The sequence below is a fragment of the Hibiscus syriacus genome, unplaced genomic scaffold (genome assembly GCF_006381635.1).
Source record: "Hibiscus syriacus cultivar Baekdansim isolate YM2019G1 unplaced genomic scaffold, ASM638163v2 tig00011277_pilon, whole genome shotgun sequence".
Lineage (NCBI taxonomy): Eukaryota > Viridiplantae > Streptophyta > Magnoliopsida > Malvales > Malvaceae > Hibiscus > Hibiscus syriacus.
The window spans coordinates 270,748-290,981 of record NW_024062247.1 but is presented as its reverse complement, the minus strand read 5'-3'; the positions used below and the strand labels follow the sequence as shown (position 1 = coordinate 290,981).

Here is a 20,234-nt window from a genome sequence, read left to right as displayed (position 1 = left end):
ATATTATTATTATATTTATAATTTTGATTAAATTATAAAATAGAATTGAAAAGAATCATTATAAAAATAATTCATTAATCTAGAGATATTCTTGTCAAAAGTGGTGGAAATTGTCTAATAACTAACAATTTGGAGGTAATGACATTCCCACCATTTAACCAAAAAATACTACTATTAGGTAATGATTATTCCCAATAGTAACATTTTTTGAACCAAGGATGTGAATGCAATTTCATAAAAGATTATTCTTTTGATAATGTTATTTTTTTCCAACCATACTCCCCTTAAAGTGTGAATGATTTCAATGGTTAAGCATAAAATATTCTTTCTTGAGGTCTAGTTTGAATAGATGAATTCATAAAACGTGTAGATTATTAATAATTATTTTTAAATAAATATTAATTTGTAATCATTTATATTTATTAGAAAAAAATAAAAAAGTGAGATTTAGGGGAGAAAATTACATCTGCACTGGAGCTAAAGTAGCGTCGTAGCGTTGTGGAACTTGGAAGGTAGGTAAACGGTGTCGTATATGGGTTTTGCAAAAGCAGAAATGTTTCATGATATTAGATGGCTGGTTGTTGTAATAATGATCGGTTTAGATAACCAATCTAACTTGTTTTTTCAGAAAGAGCTTTCCAATTTTCCATTCAAACAAAATAAATATCCATCCTTTTCCACAGATAAAGGAAACTCTTGGTGGGGGCTTCTGGGATTTTGCTTTTTGTATTCCTAAATCCAATAAACACCCAAAGAAGCCGCGTCTTTGAATTATTTATAGAGATCGATCAGAAATCAAGGAAACAGGGTGACCTGAGAAAAGGGTAGGTTTGTGATTTGGGGGTTATTGAAATAAAATGGCGAATCTGTATGTGAAAGCGGCACCACCGGCTGATCTGAACCGGAACACCGAGTGGTTCATGTACCCAGGGGTATGGACTACCTATATTCTAATCCTCTTCTTCGCTTGGCTCCTCGTTCTCTCAATCTTCGGTTGCTCTCCTGGCATGGCCTGGACCGTTGTCAATCTCTCTCACTTCCTCGTTCGTTTACTTTTTCTTTTCTGCAATTTTAGTTGTGTTAATGTACTGAAATTCAATTTGGTTTCTTTTTATGCCTGGGAATTTAGCCTCTTTTTTTGTTATGGATTTTATTCTTATGCTGGAATTGCCTTTGAATAGCTTGATTTTGAGAGTTGTGATGACCGTTTCCGATATGTTATTGCTATTTTCCCTTTTGGTTCTTTTGTGGGTTATTAGTATCTTTTCGTTCTTATTCTTCTTTTAAACAGTACTCCGTAAGTTTGAATTGATGCATTATTATTAGTCTATATATCTCAGTTTTCATAGAGATATTGTTGATGATTTGAATTTCCTTGTGTGGTTGACCATCTCTCTTCTGGGAACTGAAATTATAGTGATGTTGTGGTATGGGGAGAATTTTTATGAGCATTAATTTTGCATTGAAATTAGTTGTCGTGGCCTCTGATTTATAGACGGGAAATGAAGAAATCGGGGTTTTAGCTATTGAACAATATCATTAAGTTTGAGTATAGGATATATGGTATCATATATTCAAAATTTTGTTTCCTAAGGTATAGTTCCGACATGTCTCTATTTTTAAAATTAAGATTTTGGTAATGCAAATCTATTTCTTGTAGTAGACCTGCTCTCTTCTGGGAACTCAAATTATTAGTGATGGTGTAGTATTGTGACTATGTGGGGATATTTGACGAGCATCAGATAGACCATGCCATAGTTTTGCATGCCATCTTGAATTGAGTTGTTGTGGCCTCTGATTTATAAACAGGAAACGTGGAAATCAGGGTTTTAGCTATTGAACAATAACATTAAGTTTTTTTAGTGTAAGATATATGGTGGCATATATTCAAAAAAGAGTTTTCCTAGCATAGCATTCCGACATATCTCTACTGCGAAATTAAGATTCTGGAAATGCACCTAGTTCTTCTTGAGTGCTTAACTGTTGCTTTATTTTCTATTCTGCGATATGAAGTTAACTTGTTTGAAAATCATGCCTTCATGACCAACATTGAATCAGTCTGTTTTCAGGTGACATACCACTTCTTTCACTGGAAGAAAGGAACCCCATTTGCTGATGATCAAGGGATTTACAATGGCTTGACTTGGTGGGAGCAGATAGACAATGGAAAGCAACTCACACGCAATAGGAAGTTTCTTACTGTTGTACCTGTTGTGCTGTAAGTCTCCTTATATGAAATTTTACAAAGTTTCAGAAACTTGCTGATGATTTTATCGTATTATCTTGTGCTGTATCTGTGTCATTTGTGTGTTTACAAGTGTTCGATTCCAAGCATTGAATGTTGATTATTCAACCTTTTTCTTTTCTTTTGTTCCCAATTATAGATGACATTCTTTGTGCCATTGTAATGCAACTGGGTTTCCGTAACATGACCATTTTGTTCTGATAGTTGCATAAAGTCTCCTCTCATTCATGATGCTTTTCTTTTAATTTCTATCAAGTATGTTTATGTTTGTCCAGATATCCATGTTCTCATTTGCAAATTGGTTTTCAATTGCATTTATTCAAAAAGATAAGTCTCTTTTACACTGATCACCACCATGTTTATGTCAATTCATCGTTTTTAATAAATTAGCTCTGGAGACTTGGATCACTGATATATTTGGACAAATCATTTAGAGTGGGACTATTTGTGAATTGTGATACTTTATATTTGTATAAGACATTCATGAAGGAAGTCCTGCCTTTAAATGATTTATCGGAACTTTCATTAGAAGTATTTGCATATTCAAGATAAACTGAGAACTCGGTCCATTAGGAATGCCTGCATTTATTGACCGTGCTTTTTTTGGTTTCCTGATAGGTACTTGATAGCATCGCATACAACCGACTACCAACATCCTATGCTCTTTCTGAACACGCTTGCAGTCCTTGTGCTCGTCATTGCTAAGTTCCCCAACATGCACAAGGTCCGGATCTTTGGAATCAATGCAGATAAGTGAGTGTTGAGAATACACTGGAAAGTCACCGCTCCTTCCCCACTGTTAAAATGGGTATGTTTTGTGTAGGACATGTCGAAACTTTGTTTCGTTTTTTTGTTTTGTGATGTCTGTCTGCGGACTGCATTTACAAGTTTCTCTTACACTATGGGTAATGTAGTGTATCAACTTTAGTTTTTGTACAGTGGATAAATCAAATATATGTTGAATATATCACTTTGCACCTATCACTGCTTCACAAATCATCATACTGCTATTATGTTGTAATTGTTATCTTTGACTCTGTTAAGGCATCTGTATAACTGTGAACAGGAGGGACAAGTGTTAATTTGTACCGTCGATGATCCCAAAAATTGGGTGTTACTGTTTTTTGTATTGGATTGAAAATGCAGGTGCTACCAGCTAGGACCATATGAGCTGAGTTAAGTTCGAATATTGTTAAACTCAACTCAAACACAAGTTTAAATCATAACTCGACTCGGAAGTTCACGAGTTTCAAATATTCAAGCTCAACTTGAACTTGAAATCAAAAATAGAAACTCGACTCGAGCTAAAAAAAAACTTAACTTGAAATGTTTTTGGGAGCTCAGTTGAAGCTTGAACTTGAGTTTTGGCTCAAACTTGAATTGACATAAAAATCTTAAATTGTAATTCTTAAATGTGCAAATGTTTACAAATGTCTAAGTTATAAAAAAATTAAGGAAAAATAAAATCATAATTAGAAGGCATTTAAGATAATTAATATAACTTCAAATTTTAAAACTTCAAGAACTCCAGATGTTTATAAAATATGACAACATATCTATATTTGCAAATATTGGTTGCAATATGTCTAAGTTTTCTTTCAAAATATGATAGTAGTATGTCCGAGTATACTTACAATAGATGGCAGCATCGTGTCCAAGTTTACTTACACAAGATTACATGTCCAAGTTTACAAAGATAACTGCGACATGTCAACATATCCAAATTTACAAAAGATGACAACATGTCTAGAATTTCACGTGCATCAGAAGCTCACAACCCAAACCAATTCGAGCATAGGGGTAAAAATTGAAATTTTATGTGCATCAGATTCATACTATCAAACAAAATCCAGATATTTCACATACAGAGGACGATCGTCATAAAGATAGAGCAACTCTAGTGTCCTTACCGTTTCCCGAGCGTCATATAAAGTCCAATCATATGTCATCCTATCTTGCTTGATTTATAAGCGTGATTTCATTTATTTTAATCATTTTCACTTGTATCAAATACATTAGGCTTATACAATGTTAAACCACCCAAGCTCAAACCCCAGAACTAATCGAACCAATTTGCCCAAAAATCAGTGATGGTATCGATACTCCCATGAGTAACGATACCAAATTTGTATTATGGAATCCTAAACTTGGCACTGGTGTCGAAACTACCATCTGAGTATCGATACTGGACCCCAAGTAGTAATACCCCATTCATAATTTTCCTTTGTTTTAGCCTTTCACGAAGAACAATATCGGTACTGTTCTTCTAGTATTGATACTGATGACCTAAAGTGCCTATTTTGGGCATGAAAATACATCTAAAACTCACCCCTTTCACTCCCCTAATACTAGAAAATCTTATTAAAGTCTTATTTGAGGTCTTAGAGGTAAAAAATGGAGCATTTTTCATGCTTACAAACAACAAATACGAATTTTACCACGAAACTACTCTAGCATGCTTTCATGAACAAAACATACCATTCAAAAACATTTAACGACCTACATATGGTATGGACAAATTAGAATCGTGTTACCTTGACTCCAAGATACTAAAAAATGTCTTTAACTCACCTAAGGACCAATTTCTCTTTGCTTTTTGCTTTGGAACTCTCATATTCCTCTTTCATTGATTAAGACACATTAAATGAGTTACTAACTAATTGAAATGCTTGGAACAAAGTTAAAAAACATTTCTATCTACTTTAATCTCCCAAAAATGAGCTGGAAATCCTTAGTTTCCTCAACCCCACTAAAACTTGATTTTGAAGGAAAAGGTCAAATCTTGCAAATGAGAGCTTAATTTGAAGCTTGGAGGTGTAGTTTATGAATCTTAACTTAGAATTCTGAATCAATATTGCAAAACTAAAAAGCTTGGGCCTTTAACTTGACTTGGGAGGGAACAAGATGAGAAATGTGAGAGGAAGAAGAGACAAACAATGGTGAAGAAAAAGAGATGGGCAACAAACGGTGATATCATCCCAATTAATGGGAATCAACCTTGTTTTAAATTTTTGGGCCAATTATGCACTAAGTCCCTCCTCTTTAGGAACATATTTAAAAATACCCTTTTTGACACCTACTGGGATCAACTAAGGCCCAAATCAAATCTAGTTGAGTCTAACTATTCATGGGCTATAGGGAAATTATTATAAGGTCCAAATAAAAAATACCTGAAACTCCTAACCAGAAACTTGGGGCATTACAACTTTCTCATCATAAGAAGAAATTTCATCCTCAAAATTTACACAAATAGAAGAGGTGTAGATACTAAAGTTGCATATCCTCTTCGGGCTACCAAGTTACATCCTCTGCACCATTGTTCCTCTACAAAGCCTTCACTAATGATATTCTCTTGTTTCTCAGTTCCTTGACATCTCTAGCAAGGATTAGAATCGGTTCTTTCTCGTAAGTTAGGTCTTGCCTCACTTCAACTTATTTAAGGGGGATAACGTGAGACAGATCAGATCAGTATCTTTGAAGCATGGATACGTGAAACACATTGTGGATGTGCTCAAGCTTGGAGGCAAAGTCAATCGGTAAGGCAGTGGTCTCACTCTCTCTAATATCTCATATGGCCCTATGAATCGTGGGATCAACTTACCCTTACGTCCAAGCCGAAGTACCTTTTTTTTTGGGGAAACCTTTAAGAATACCTTGTCTTCCACTTTGAACTTTATATCTTCGTGGTTCATATTAACATACAACCTTTGTCTGTCAGAAGCCACCTTCAATCGACTCTGAATCACTGAACTTTCTCTTTGGTTCCCCTTTATTGAGATCCGTCCAACAAAAAGGAGTCCTACACTTACGTCCGTACTCATATGGAGCCATCTGAATTCTTTCTTGATAACTATTGTTGTATGTGAAATCCACCAAAGGCAGATGGTTTTCCCAACTATCTTCAAGATCTAAAACGGTGCACCTAAGCATGTCTTTCAAAATCTGAATAACATGCTCAGATTGTCCATCTGTCTAAGGTGAAACATGGATCTTTGTCGGATATGATCAAGATAAAAACTCCATGCAACCTCACAACCTCGCAGATATACAGTTACGCCAACCTTTCTAACATGAAATCCATACGAATAGGGAAAAAATGAGTAGACTTGGTCAATCGGTCCACTATAACCCATACTGGATCATAAATCTCGTCATCGATAGACCAATTATAAAGTCTATTGTCACTCTCTACCATTTCCATTGAAAAATCTGAATCAGCTGCAGTAATCCTAAGGGAATTTGGTACAATGACCACAAGTTTTTGACACACCAAGCACTTAAAAAAAAACTCAGACACTTCTCTCTTCATGCTTGACCACCAATACAATGGCCGAAGCTCTGGGTACATCTTGATGCTACCCGAGTAAACGGAAAGGGGACTATAATGCGCTTTGTGAAGGATCTTGTCATTTAGTTACTTGTCTGTCGACACACAAAAACGCCCTCGAAAGTACAATACGCTCTCATCACGTAACTCAAAACATGGGGCCTCATCTCGAAGGACCTGCTCTACTCGGGCCTTCAACCAGTCGTCTGAACTTTGCAATCTCTTAACTTCACCAACTAGCTCAGGTTCAACCCTCAACTCAGCTAACAAACAACCTAAATCAGTTAAAATCAGGCACAATTGTAAAGCTCGCAACTCTATCATGGTCTTCCTACTCAAAGCATCCACAACAACGTTCGCTTTACCCAGACGGTAGTTGATTACACAATCATAGTCCTTTAGCAGCTCTACCCATCTTCGTTGTCTTAAGTTCAACTCCTTTTGAGTAAGCAGATACTTAAGGCTCTTGTGATCTATAAAGATAAGACACTTCTCCCCAAACAAGTAATGCCTCCAAATCTTCAACACAAAAACCATTGCGGCTAGGGGTGTTCAAATCTGGGAACCCGAAGTTCTGGGTACCTGAGTCTTTAAGTAGTTGATTGGTCGGCCCGTGTCCCGACCTAGATGTTGCAGGAACCTGATAATCAGGTACCCAAATTTTACGGGTACCCATAATTCGGGTTATCGGGTACTTGATATTTTTATTATTTTTAAATAATTAAGTTTTAAAAAAAAGCATACAACTTATATTATTAAACAAAAATTATATTAATTATTAAACATACATTAGGTGGCTTTTTTAAATTTTGTTAGCTTAATTTAGCATATAATTATTAATAATTAAATATGTAATATTATTATATATATATAAAAGTAAATGTAACCGGGTATTCGAGTAATCGAGTACCCAGAAAAATGTAATTTTGTGACCTAGGCCCGACTCAAGAAATGTCGGGTCGAGTATCCAGTACAGTATAGTATTTTTTTATAATTATTCAATTTTTAGTTCAGGTCATCGAGTAATCAGGTCGGGTTGGGTTATCTGAGTCAGGTATTTTTGAAACCCCTAACTGTGGCAAGCTCCAAATCATGGGTAGAATATTTTCATTCGTGAAGCTTGAGTTGACGAGATGCATAGGCCACAACCTTCCCTCTTTGCATCGAGACACATCCCAAACTATTTAGTGACACGTCCCAAACTATTTAGTGACACGTCCCCGAATACAGTGAAGTCTTTACTCGATTCTAGTTAAGTCAAGAGGAGGGCTTGAGTGAGAATCACTTTCAACCGGTGAAATTTCTCTCGGCGCTAAAGGTTTTCGACAAGTTTATGGTATAGACTACGATGAAACCTTCTCATCTATTGCTATGTTTAAATCTATCTGAATTTTGTTTGCAGTAACTGCATTCCATGATTATGAAATCTGGGAAATGGATGTAAAAAATGCCTTCCTTAATGGAAATCTCGAAGAGGATGTATATATTACACAACCAGATGGTTTTGTTACTCCAAGAAATGTTGGAAAGGTTTGTAATCTACATAGGTCTATTTATGGACTAAAACAAGCTTCTCAAATATGGAACCTTAATTTTAACGATGCAATTAGAGAGTTTGGTTTTATCATAAATGATGATGAGCCTTGTGTTTATAAGAAGGCTAGTGGGAGCATTGTTTCTTTCCTAATCTTGTATGCAGACAACATACTCATCATAGGAAATTATATACCTACCTTATAGTCAGTTAAGACTTGGTTAGGTAGTTGTTTTTCTATGAAAGATTTGGATGAGGCAACGTACATCTTAGGAGTTAAGATCTATAGAGATAGACTAAGGCGACTCCTAGGTCTGAGTCAAAGTACATATATAGACAAATTGATGAAAAGGTTCAGTTTGGAAGAATCCAAGAAATGATTTTTTCCTATAAGACATGGTATTTTTCTTTCAAAGAAAATATGTCCTTCAACTCAATAAGAAAGAGAACGAATGAATAAGATTCCATATTCTTCAGCTGTCGATTCTATCATGCATGCCATGATTTGTACTCAACCAGACGTATCGTATGTTTTAAGCATGATGAGTCGGTATCAGGTAAATCCTGGTGAAATTCACTGGGTTGAAGTTAAAAATATCTTTAAGTACTTAAGAAGAACTAAGGATACATTTCTTGTATATGGAGATGAAGAACAACATAATATAAAAGGCTATACTACGCCAATTTCCAAACAGACAAGAGGATTATGTGTTTTGCCTTAATTGAGGTCTTGTGAGCTGGAAGAGTCCAAAGGAAGACACAGTAATTGATTCTACAACAGAGGCTTAATACATTGCAGCCAATGAAGCAACAAAAGAGGTTGTTTTGATCAAAAGGTTAATATCTTAACTAGGGGTTGTTCCCATCGTATCATATGCTACAGAACTCTGTTGTGACAATAATATAGCCATTGCACAAGAAAAGAAGCCCATACCTCATCAATAGTCCAAACATATTCTTAGGCACTTCCATCTCATTCAAGATATCATAAATTGAGGAGATGTGGAGATATGAAGAGTACACAATGATGACAATATTGCAAATCCCTTGATGAAGCCTCTGGCACAGCAGAAATATGATTGTCACATTGAGTCACTCTGTATTAGATATGTGAGTGATTGCTCTTAGTGCTAGTAGAAGAGTTTTAGAGTATGCGTAAAGACCGATCATAAGATTATTGTTATGATACATTTTTTAATCGATTTTCTTAAATAAAGGCATTACCATTATTATTTTTAGTTATATTTATGTGTTTAACATAAACTGAAAGATAATAAAGTCCATATAATAATATGATTATTCTTAAATATCCTTAGTCGAATATTATTATGATTATGTGTTTAAGAATAGCATGTTATTGATTGATGATAATGAATTGTCATTGATATAGAAATGTCAGAATCAATACATGAATATGTTTTTAGAGAACGACATATTGGATTGACCCACTATGAGCATATGTCTTGGATTATTATTTGACAATCACACCACTGCTCATGGTGATGACTATATGTATGATCCTTAGACTTGAGATCATTTCCATCCTAGCATATATTGTTGTATGTTTTGATACAATTAAACATGCTCCATAAGTGGTTGCACTAGAAAGGCTGATATTAAACATATCTCAAAATGTATAGTGGGATGTGAATGATTAAGATAAAATTTGTCCTTCCTACATAATAGGAAATATATCATGGGCCACTTGATTGAGTAAGACTAGAAATGCATGTCCATGCTCGAATAAGTTGATATGAGATATCCCAAATTATTCGTTTACGATTGTATACTCTAGATATCAATAAATAATAGATGGACTATACAAGTGTGACTATTCCAAGACTTGTGCCAATTTTAGATATAAAGGAAAAAAGGATGTAATAGATAAAAGAGTTAGTCATGAAGATGATATGTTTAATCATGTTTTCTTGTAACTTAGGTGACAATGATATATTGCTAGATGTCACTCATTATTTGTAATATTAGAATGGTTCTCATATTATTATAATATTACAAGAACCTACAATGTTATACCCTAGGCTTGTAATGAGTAAATATTAAATGAAATTTATTGTACAATTATCGTACATGAATAAAGAATATAATTAGAGTTAATATATGTATATTTGATATACATATAATTTAATTATTCGAATATGATAAATGAATGTTAAAAGAATGTAATTTTGATTAAGACTTTTTAATGGATATTAAATTTGAAATATTTAAAATAAGAGTTTTAATTAATTCGGAATGACAAAAAACCCTAAAGTTTAGGGTAACTCTATTATATAAAGAAAAAACAAGGGTCTAGTAGTTTTTAGACATTTTTCTCAAAATTGTTTTTGGGAAAAAAGATTTCTATTTGCTCTCAGTCAGGTGAACTCAGTTGAGGCCCAGATGTTTTTTTGTTGAGCCTACGATTTGAGCTATTCGTGGAACCTAATGTAAGTAATCGTATCACTTCCTATAGATTTTGGTTTCATTGTACATTGATCGTTGGTGAGACCGTCGTGCTTGTTTTCACTGCGCTTGGGGTGTGCCTGAAGTCCCAATAGAATATCGGTACCAAATTTGTATTATGGAATTCTAAACTTGTCATTGGTACAGATACTAGACCAGAGTATCAATACCCTTGTTGGAATATTGATACTTCTTTCATAATTTGCCTTTGTTTTAGCCTTTCACGAAGAATAATATCGGTACTTTTCTCCTAGTGCCAATACTGACAACCTGAAATTCCCTATTTTGGGTATAAAAATGTATTTAAAACTCTCCCCTTTCACTTCCTAGGAATTTCAAATCTTATTAAAGTCTTATTTGAGGTCTTAGAGGTCAAAAGGTATCGTCTTTCATGCTTACAAACAACAAATATGGATTTTATCATGAAACTACTCTAGCATTCTTTCATGAACAAAGCATACAATTCAAGCAGATTTAAGGACCTACATGTGATATAAATAAGTTAGAATAATGTTTACTTGACACCAAGCTACTGAAAAAATGTCCTTAACTCACCCATTGACCAATTTATCTTTGCCTCTTGCTTTGGAACTACTCTTCCATTGCTCTTACGCTAATTAAGACACAAGAAATTAGTTACTAACTAATTGAAATGCATGGAACAAAGTTAAAAATATTTCTTTGTACTTGAATCTCAAAAAACGAGCTGAAAATCCTTGGTTTCCTAAACCCTCACTAAAACCCAATTTTGGAGGACTAGGCCAAATCTTGTAAATTGGGCTTAGTTTGGAGCTTAGATGGTGTAGCTTATGAATATTGCCTTAGAATTCTGAATCAAGCTTGCAAAACTGAAAAGATTGGGCTTTTAAATTAACTTGGAGGGAAGAAGATGAAAAATAAGAGAGGAAATAGATACACACAATGGTGAAGAAAAAAGAGATGGGCAACTGTTGATGATATCATCCCAATTACTAGGAATCATCCTTGTTTCAAAATTTTGGGCTAATTATGCACTAAGTCCCTCTTCTTTAGGAACATATTTAGCAACACCCTTTTTTACGCATATTGAGCTTAACTAAAGCCCAAATCAAATCCACTTGAGTTCAACTCTTCATGGGTTAAGGGGAAATTATTCTAAGGTTCAAATCAAAATACTCAAAACTCTTAACCCAGAATTTGAGGTTTTACACAAGGAGTTACTGTTATACAGAATAACAATCAGAGACGAAATCAGACATAAGAAAATAAAATAAAAGAAGTTAATCATCTTAAAGACAAGATAAAAATATATAGAAATAAAAAAATACTTCTTTTTATTGTTCTGTTGATCGGGAACAATTGATGTATTCCCCTGCACAGTTTCCTTAAGATAGATTTTCCACTACTATTTGGTGCTCGAGTTTGTTGGTCGTCTATCTCCCAAGATACAATAACTAAATGATCAACAACAGTAGCACATCTACAAAGATCATGAACTCTGAATTTATCTATCATTAGAAAACTAGTGGGGAAAACTTTTATACTTTGAAACTATAGAGATATAAAATTTTCTTACGTGTTTAATGTAACACCCTACACTCGATTGGGGTTAAGGTGACACAATGGGTTTTCGAGACAACCCCTAATTTTCAAAACCTTTTTGTTTTCTTTCCAAGCATTATTGAATGGTGTAATGATTAAAATATAAATAATTGTATTAAAACATTTTACAAAAACAGAGCTCCCTGTTACATAATTTTAAACAAAAATAATATACTATGAGTTTAATAAAATGAATAAATGTGTAAAGTTATATGAAAATGTATACCCACTAAGCTACAATACAATAATCTGAAGGAGATGCTGGAAGCCTTGCTATGACGGTGCTCTATGAATTACTCAAGCTACTAACCTGCCAACAGAAAACATTATATGGCTGAGCTTACAAAGCCCAATTGTATAATCGTTAGAGAAAATAACCTCAGTGACCAAAAATGCCTTATAATATTCGATTTTAACCAACTTTTTTTGGATTTGCCAAAATGACCAAATAAATCGCAATGCGATCGATAATTCGCAACGCGATCTCCGGTATCGCAAATCAGTTTCCATATTCGTAACGCGATTTTGACTATCACATTGCGATTTTCCAAATTCGCGTTGCGATTTTCCGACTATCGCAATGCGAATATGTAAATCGCAATGCGAGTATGACTATCGCAACGCGATTCTGACTATCGCAATGAGATTTTGACTATCGCAACACGATTCCGACTGTCGCAACGCGATGCTGACTATCGCAATGCGATTTTCAAAGCGCCATTATTATCGCAACGCGTATTTTTTTCAAATTCCAAACACGAATATTAATATATCGGAACACTGAACCGTCACAGTATATCTCGTAATCGCAACTCATAACCTAAAACCCTAAATCACAACTCAATCCCATCTCCATCTCTCACTCTCTAAGGCGACATCCGTCCCCATCTCCGACGAAATCAGTCCCCATCTCCCGCGAAATCCGTCTATCTCCATCTCATAGAGCCACCCTCACAATTATTCACGGTCAGAAATGGAAAATCAACCAAATCAACCACCGAGGGTTAGTTTTTTTAATTATTTTTATTTTGAAATTTTTGCATTATAATTAGGTTTTTCATATTGAAATTGATGATAAGTTTACTGGTAATTTCAATAATAGATTAACCATTTCATTTAGATTGCTTATTAAATTCATTCGATTGCTGCCAATACTGCAAAACTGTTTAGTCTTTAAACCCTGTGAATTTAGTATTTGTCTTTGTTTTGTCTTTTGGTTGAAGTAATGCAATTCATTCAAGTTTCAATTTTATTATTTGAAACCGAGAATCGCAACACGAAATGAAAATCGCAACGACAGAATCGCAATGCGATTTTAGTTTCGCGTTGCGATAGTCAAATTCGCGTTGCGATAGTCATTTTCGTGTTGCGATTTTCATTTTTCGTGTTGCGATTTTAAGTTTCAGAAACTATTCTTCTTCTGCAAATTGAAACTTGAATGAATTGCATTACTTCAACAAAAAAACAAAGACAAATACTAAATTCACAGTGTTGCAAATTTAAGTTTGAAGAATAAACTACTACTCTTTATGTTTATTGTTCTTGGTATATCTTCACAGTGTAGTTTTTGGTATATCTAACTTGGTATGTTTATTGTTTTTGTAGAACTTTTATTTGGCTCAATTGACCTTAAGAAATAAATTAAGCCTGGCCAAAACAATTGCGTCGAAGCTTTCACCTGCACAAAGAAAAATATTTGAGGATACTTGCTTCGGGCCATGGCTGAAAGTACAACATCCGGGTGGAGATGCTATGTTGACCCATCTGTTTCTTCAAACCATGACTAGCGATCTACCAAAGACTATACAACGTCGTGATGAAGAGATATGGTTTGATTTTCCACCGGCGTATACGTGTTTTGGGCGAGAGGAGTTTTGCTTAATCACCGGTCTATGATTCGGACACGATGATGTAGGTCGGTACACTAGACATATTACCCACCTATCATGGTTATCCCGGGTTTTTCCTGAGCTGTCAATGGAGAAGCCGAATTTACACGTGGAAGACTTGACGAGATTATTGGATAAGAAAGATGGTTTTACTCGGATGGATGACGTCGATGTTGTCCGAGTATGCCTTCTAATACTTTTGCATGTCGGCTTTTTAGGCAGAGAGGCCAAACAACCTATTCCTAATGATCTAATTAAATTGGTAGAGGACCTAAATGCATGGAACCTGTTTCCGTGGGGTTCGTATCTATGGAAAGCTACATGGAAGAAGTTGTCGTCTGCCTTTCATGATCGAAAAATTTTGCGTGGCGATGGTTCCAAATACACTTTGTCAGGCTTTATTTGGGCCTTTAAGGTAAGAATTTTTATATAATGTTTCCAAAATTATAATTAATTATTATTTAATAATTACTCATGTTTGTTATTATATTGTTTGTAGATTTGGATATTTGAGGCCTTTCCCGCCATGCAGACATATGCATTAAAAACTTCTAATGATATTCCTAGGGCTATTTCCTAGAAGAGGAAATGAACCTTGCATCAATGGGAAGATTTACTACCGTATACGACAATAAATAATGTAAGTTAACACAAATACTACCATATGTTTATAAATAAGTTATTACTAGTACACGTTTAACTTTGTTTGAGATTTTATATTGTTAGGAGTCCAACACTCCATTACAGAGGCTGACACCCACGGAAGCTGAGCTTGCCACTGATTGGTGGCAAGCTAGTAAGCGTTTTTTTGATGGCACGGATGATGAGCAACCTCCACTTCGAGAGCCATCATCTTACCCAGAGCCATCACCTGATCGACCCGACTATACACCTCCACAACGAGAGCCATCACCTATTCTGTTACATCATCGAGCCTCTTCTCCACCATCACCTCATGATAGGCGACCGGCAAAGATTCCACGACGTTTATCTCCCTGTTCTCCACCTCCACCTCCACGGGATGAGTTAGGGGAGTTACGTGATGAGGTCAATGCCTTGCGTGAGGAGGTCGGTACTTTACGCGATGACAATGGTGCATGGCGTGTTGAGGTGTCTACTTTACGTGGTGAGGTAGCCGCTCTACGTGAGATGGTAGCATCGTTACAAAATGAGGTTCATACTCTACGCAACGAGGTAAGTTTAATATTTTTCATATTTAACTTGATAAATTTACTCGTAATTTTACTTAGATTAACCATTTCACTTAGATTGCTTAGTAAATTCATTTTGTTGCTGCCAATAATGCTAAACTGTTTATTCTTTAACCCTGTGAAGTTAGTATTTGTTTTTGGTTGTCTTTTGGTTGAAGTAATGCAATCCATTCAAGTTTCAATTTGCAGAAGAAGAATAATTTACTTTCGCAACGCGAAAATGACTATCGTAACGCGAATTTAACTATCACAACGAAAGAATCGCAATGCGAAATGAAAATCACATTGCGATTCTCTCGTTGCGATAGTCATTTTCGCGTTGCGATAGTCATTCGTGTTGCGATTTTAAGTTTCAGATTCTATTCTTCTTCTTCAAATTGAAACTTGAATGAATTGCATTACTTTAACCAAAAGACAAAGACAAATACTAACTTCACAGTGTTAAAAATTTAAGTTTCAAGAATAAACTACTACTCTTTATGTTGTCATTAAACCTGCACTAAACCTATATGTTGTCCTTTTAAATGTTTATATAAGTGATTACTTCTGGAATGTTATCTGATGCATTTTGTGAACAATGATAGAATAATAACTTGGGTGAATATTGTGCAAGTCTGAAATATATTTGTCTTTGTTTTCACTGTTTAATATCATGTCTGTTTATTTACTGATTTATGTATTAATTTATTTTTAGCGGGCCGCTAAGGTGGATGCTCTACGTCGGGTTTTTCTTGCAAGACGGAGTTCACGCATCAGATGGCGTGCACGTGCCATTAAGTCTCCGTTCACCCCAATAGTGCGAAGAATCCATAAGAAAAAGCCCGACTCACCTGTCATCGTTCAAGAGGCCTCCCCTATCGTTCAAGATGTCCCTATGATCCCTCAAGAGTCTCCTCCCACCGTTTAAGAGGCCACTTTCATCGTTGAAGAGGTCCCTCCCAATATTCTAGAGCCCGATTGACACTACATAATATATCAAATTATTGAGAAACCCCCTCACATGCCGGACATGATGGATGACTGTTGGCTTTCATATAAGTTACCGGCCAGTACCATTCCGGCAGATGAAGTGGAGAGGAAACAACTACCGGAAACAATTCTGGATAATGCCCTTTGGGCTAAGACCGCAGTTGATTTTTATCTACATGAGCGGAGCCAAGCGTGTTACGTTGACATATACAAACTCAATGATGATATGCATTTGTTGATTAAACAGTCTTGGTGGGGTGTGTTATTAGGGGTTGAAGACAATGGCTATTTCGATGGGGGGTAAGTATTATATTTCTTCTTATATTTCATTTTGATTAATTTTTTTAAAATTTATGTAATTCACTAATATATGTCTTTTTTTATAAAACAGCATATTGATGCATGGGTGTCACGTCTTCTAATAGTAAGGAAATTGAAGAAAAAAATAAGCGATATACAATTATGCCGACGTCTTTTCACGTAGTTCACTTGAAGAATCAACGACAGGAATCATATGTGTTGGCTAATGGACAAGCTAAACTTTATCCTGCAAGGTGGGAGGTCGATAAGGTTAGTATTTATTTTTTTTAAATATTTTAAAGGTGTTCATAAATAAGTGCGCAATTTGAATTATTACTTATGATTGCAGGTGTTTATCCCTGTTTTAGAACGTACTCATTGGCTTCTCGTCGAGCTTCAGCTCCTATCCCTGAAGACAATAGTATATGACATCATGATAAATTACATATCATTGTCTGATTTGAGAGATATTATTAAGGGGTGGAGCTCTCATTTGGCTAAATTCTTGGATGCGATTAATTATTGGACTTATTCTGGAAACAAGAAGCCAAAGAAGTTCAATGTTATAGTTATCAGAGACGAGACCGCACCACAACAAACGTCGGAAGCCAGAGGGGATTGTGGTCCTCTCGTATGTATTTGCTTGGAGCGTTTAACGACAGGAAGTACACATTTTCTACCTCCCACCGATAGAGATAGAGGTGCAGTAGGCTTGTGGTTTCGACATTTTATGGCTAGAGCGATATATTTAAGACGCTGCCTACCTGCATCCGCGTTATGAAAGTGTCCATAAACAATTTTTAAGTCAAATGCAAGTGTTGTTAAGTACCTAGAATTCAATAATAATTTGCTGTTTGTTGGTTTTAGATGTGTAGAAAGTGTTATTTGAGCAAATGTTTGGTTTTTGCAGGTTAATCCTGAAGTGAGCTGCGTGAAATTGATGTATGGGTGCATAAACAACTGTATGGGGTACACTTTTTTTGATTGTTTAATTGATTCTTAAAAGTCGGATTTGTTTAATTGATGAGGAAAATAAGAATTATTATCATTTTTTGCTTGTTTAATTGATTTATAAAAATTGATTTGTAAAAGTTGATTTGTTTAATATTGATGTGTAAATAATTCTTATTTGTGCTTGTTTAATTGATTGAAATGTAAAAGTTGATTTGTTGATTTCAATCTGCATCATATTGAAGGCAAAAGACCTATTGGAGGTACACTTTCACAACGCTAAACTCAAAATCGCAATGCGAAAGACAAAATCGCAACGCGAAAGTCATTTGCGTTGCGATAGTCTAATACGCTTTGCGATTTTCTCATTGCGATAGTCAAATACCCGTTGCGATAATCAAATTCTCATTGCGATACTCAAATTTGCATTGTGATAGTCAAATTCGCGTTGCGATTTTCTTGTTGCGATAGTCAAATAGCCGTTGCGATAGTCAAATTCGCGTTGCGATAGACAAAAATGTTAAACGTTTACGCATAAAATACACATAATAGTCAAATTCGCGTTGCGATATTCAAATGAATGTGTAATAAGTGATAACAACTGAACAGATCATAGCAATGTTCAAACTCAAGTTACTAATACATGCCTAACTGAAAATGTTAAAAGTTTACACATAATACAACGTTTGCATTTAAAAATCACCTAAGTTAATAGTCCCAAAAGGTGAAGCTGGTTGTGATTGAGATTTTGATTTTGATTACGATTTTGATTGCCTTTTTCTTGACACCATATGAGCTTTGGATTTTGATGAGGATCCATATTTTGGTAGAGGAAAAGATGATTGTGATGGCACTGGTGATCCACATGTCAACCTTGTATGACCACTTTCCTTGCACAGACTACATGTCGATCTCTTCTTCTCTTCACCCTTAGACGGTATATGATCGTGACTTTTTGGGCGGCCAGGTAGCCTTCTGTCCATGGCTGGTGGCAAAGCTGTTTGTAAGTCATCTAGTATGTCCCACTCAGAAGGATGTGGAATAGGGTAGATAATCTCAGCATAAATATGTCGATATACTTCTGTAGTGTAGCAATCCATAGCGTATGCGCTTGAATCATCTTGGTTTAGATGAAGAGCAACTTTTATAACATGCCCACATGGATAACTAGATGTTTTCCATTTCATACAACTACATGTCTTTGCATTTAGATCAACAAGCTCATTTAAGTTATTATCCAGTACTTCAAACAAAGTGTTTGAACATGGTTCAACTCTCCATGACGTTGACTTCACAACACGTTTCGTTATCTTTTTTTCAGTCCATGGTGTAACACGATGTTCCAATGTTCCTGTAAATTTAAATAAATAATACTTAGTAAAATATATGATAAGTTACGAATTTAAAGAAATAATACCTGCATGGTTTCTTTTCTTGTAGTACCACTGTTGAATAGAGGCTCAAAAAAACTCTATTAACATAGTAATGGGTAATTTCTGGGAATGACGACTTAGAGCGTTGATTGATTCTGCACTATTAGACGTCATGAAGCCATATCTTGCTCCAAGTTGATGTACTCTTGACCATCTTTCAAACCCGACATCTTCTAGTGTTTGAGCACACTGAGGAAAAACACGTCTTAAACAATTTATATGCTTATTAAAATCCACTTCCCGATAAGCTTTTACAGCCTTCCAGTATGTCCATTTGTGAATTTTTATACTAGTAGACCTTGATTTTAGATTTCTATATAAATGAACACCACAAAGTCCATGAAAAACATATGGGAAACACCTTCTAATAGCGTTGTCAATTGAGTTTGCCCTATCAGATATGATTGTCAGATTGCTAATAGGACCTATGCAATCCCTAAGATGCCCCATAAACCATGTCCATGAATCAAAGGTTTCAGATTTGCCAACCCCATAAGCTATTGGCAGTATCCCATTATTAGCATCCATGGCTACTGCTAATAAGTTTACTCCAAGGTATCGACCTTTTAAATGTGCTCCGTCAACTATAATAACTGGGGCATGGAAGTAATAAACGAACGAATCTACAAAATCATATACACAAGAAATATAATCATTTAAATGTGAAATGCATGTAACTAATAAAAATGTGTCAACAAAAGTATATTGATTTACTAACCGCGGCACCAATGGCGATAAACAGCAACTCAAAGCGTCCATCTATATCTGTTTTGATATGAGTTACCGACCCAAGATTTTTCAGCTTTAAATTATGACAATAAGCCGACAGTTGGGCAAACGATGCTTCTGGTGACCCCCTCAACAATTCCAAGGCATAACATTTGGCTCTCCAAGCTTGAGAATATGAGATACTAATATTGAACCGAGCATTCATGTCAGTTATAATTTCATATCCCCGATATACCCTGCCATTCAAAAACATTAACTCAGCCAGAAAACCACCCAACACCTTTTTGTTTGTCTGTCTATGGTGAGGAAAAACTTGGGTTCTTGAACATGTATGTTTATCAATAAAAGTCCTAACTTGAAACATTTCGCAATCTTTTATCTTCTTTGCAATCATACGCCACGTACAGTTTTTGTCAATCATACACCTTGTTTCGAAACGATCTTTGCTTGATTTGTTAACTTTTAGTTGATAGCCATCTTCCACACATTTCGTATACAAAGCTATCTTCAAGTCTTCCTTTGTATCAAAACAATCATCTTTCTTAATACGAATAATTTTTGTGTAACAATCAACTGCTATTTTTACCAACTATTCTTCCGGT

At 35.2% G+C, this 20,234-nt stretch overlaps 1 protein-coding gene across 1 annotated transcript; it reads left to right on the top strand.

Annotated features, from left to right (window-relative positions):
* Nucleotides 1–631: 631 nt before the first annotated feature.
* Nucleotides 632–17,145, top strand: LOC120204687 (ORM1-like protein 3). The gene is made up of 4 exons (XM_039204736.1): nucleotides 632–1,043; nucleotides 2,070–2,218; nucleotides 2,864–3,002; nucleotides 17,134–17,145. The coding sequence occupies exons 1-3, from the start codon at nucleotides 858–860 to the stop codon at nucleotides 3,000–3,002; spliced, it is 474 nt and encodes a 157-aa protein (XP_039060667.1). The 5' UTR covers nucleotides 632–857; the 3' UTR covers nucleotides 17,134–17,145.
* Nucleotides 17,146–20,234: the final 3,089 nt, after the last annotated feature.

Bases quoted from the DNA above. Each gene is read 5' to 3' on its own strand.
- LOC120204687 (XM_039204736.1), top strand. From the start codon at position 858: ATGGCGAATCTGTATGTGAAAGCGGCACCACCGGCTGATCTGAACCGG. The intron at 1,044-2,069 runs GTTCGTTTACTT...GTCTGTTTTCAG, and splicing joins TCAATCTCTCTCACTTCCTC to GTGACATACCACTTCTTTCA. The intron at 2,219-2,863 runs GTAAGTCTCCTT...GTTTCCTGATAG, and splicing joins ACTGTTGTACCTGTTGTGCT to GTACTTGATAGCATCGCATA.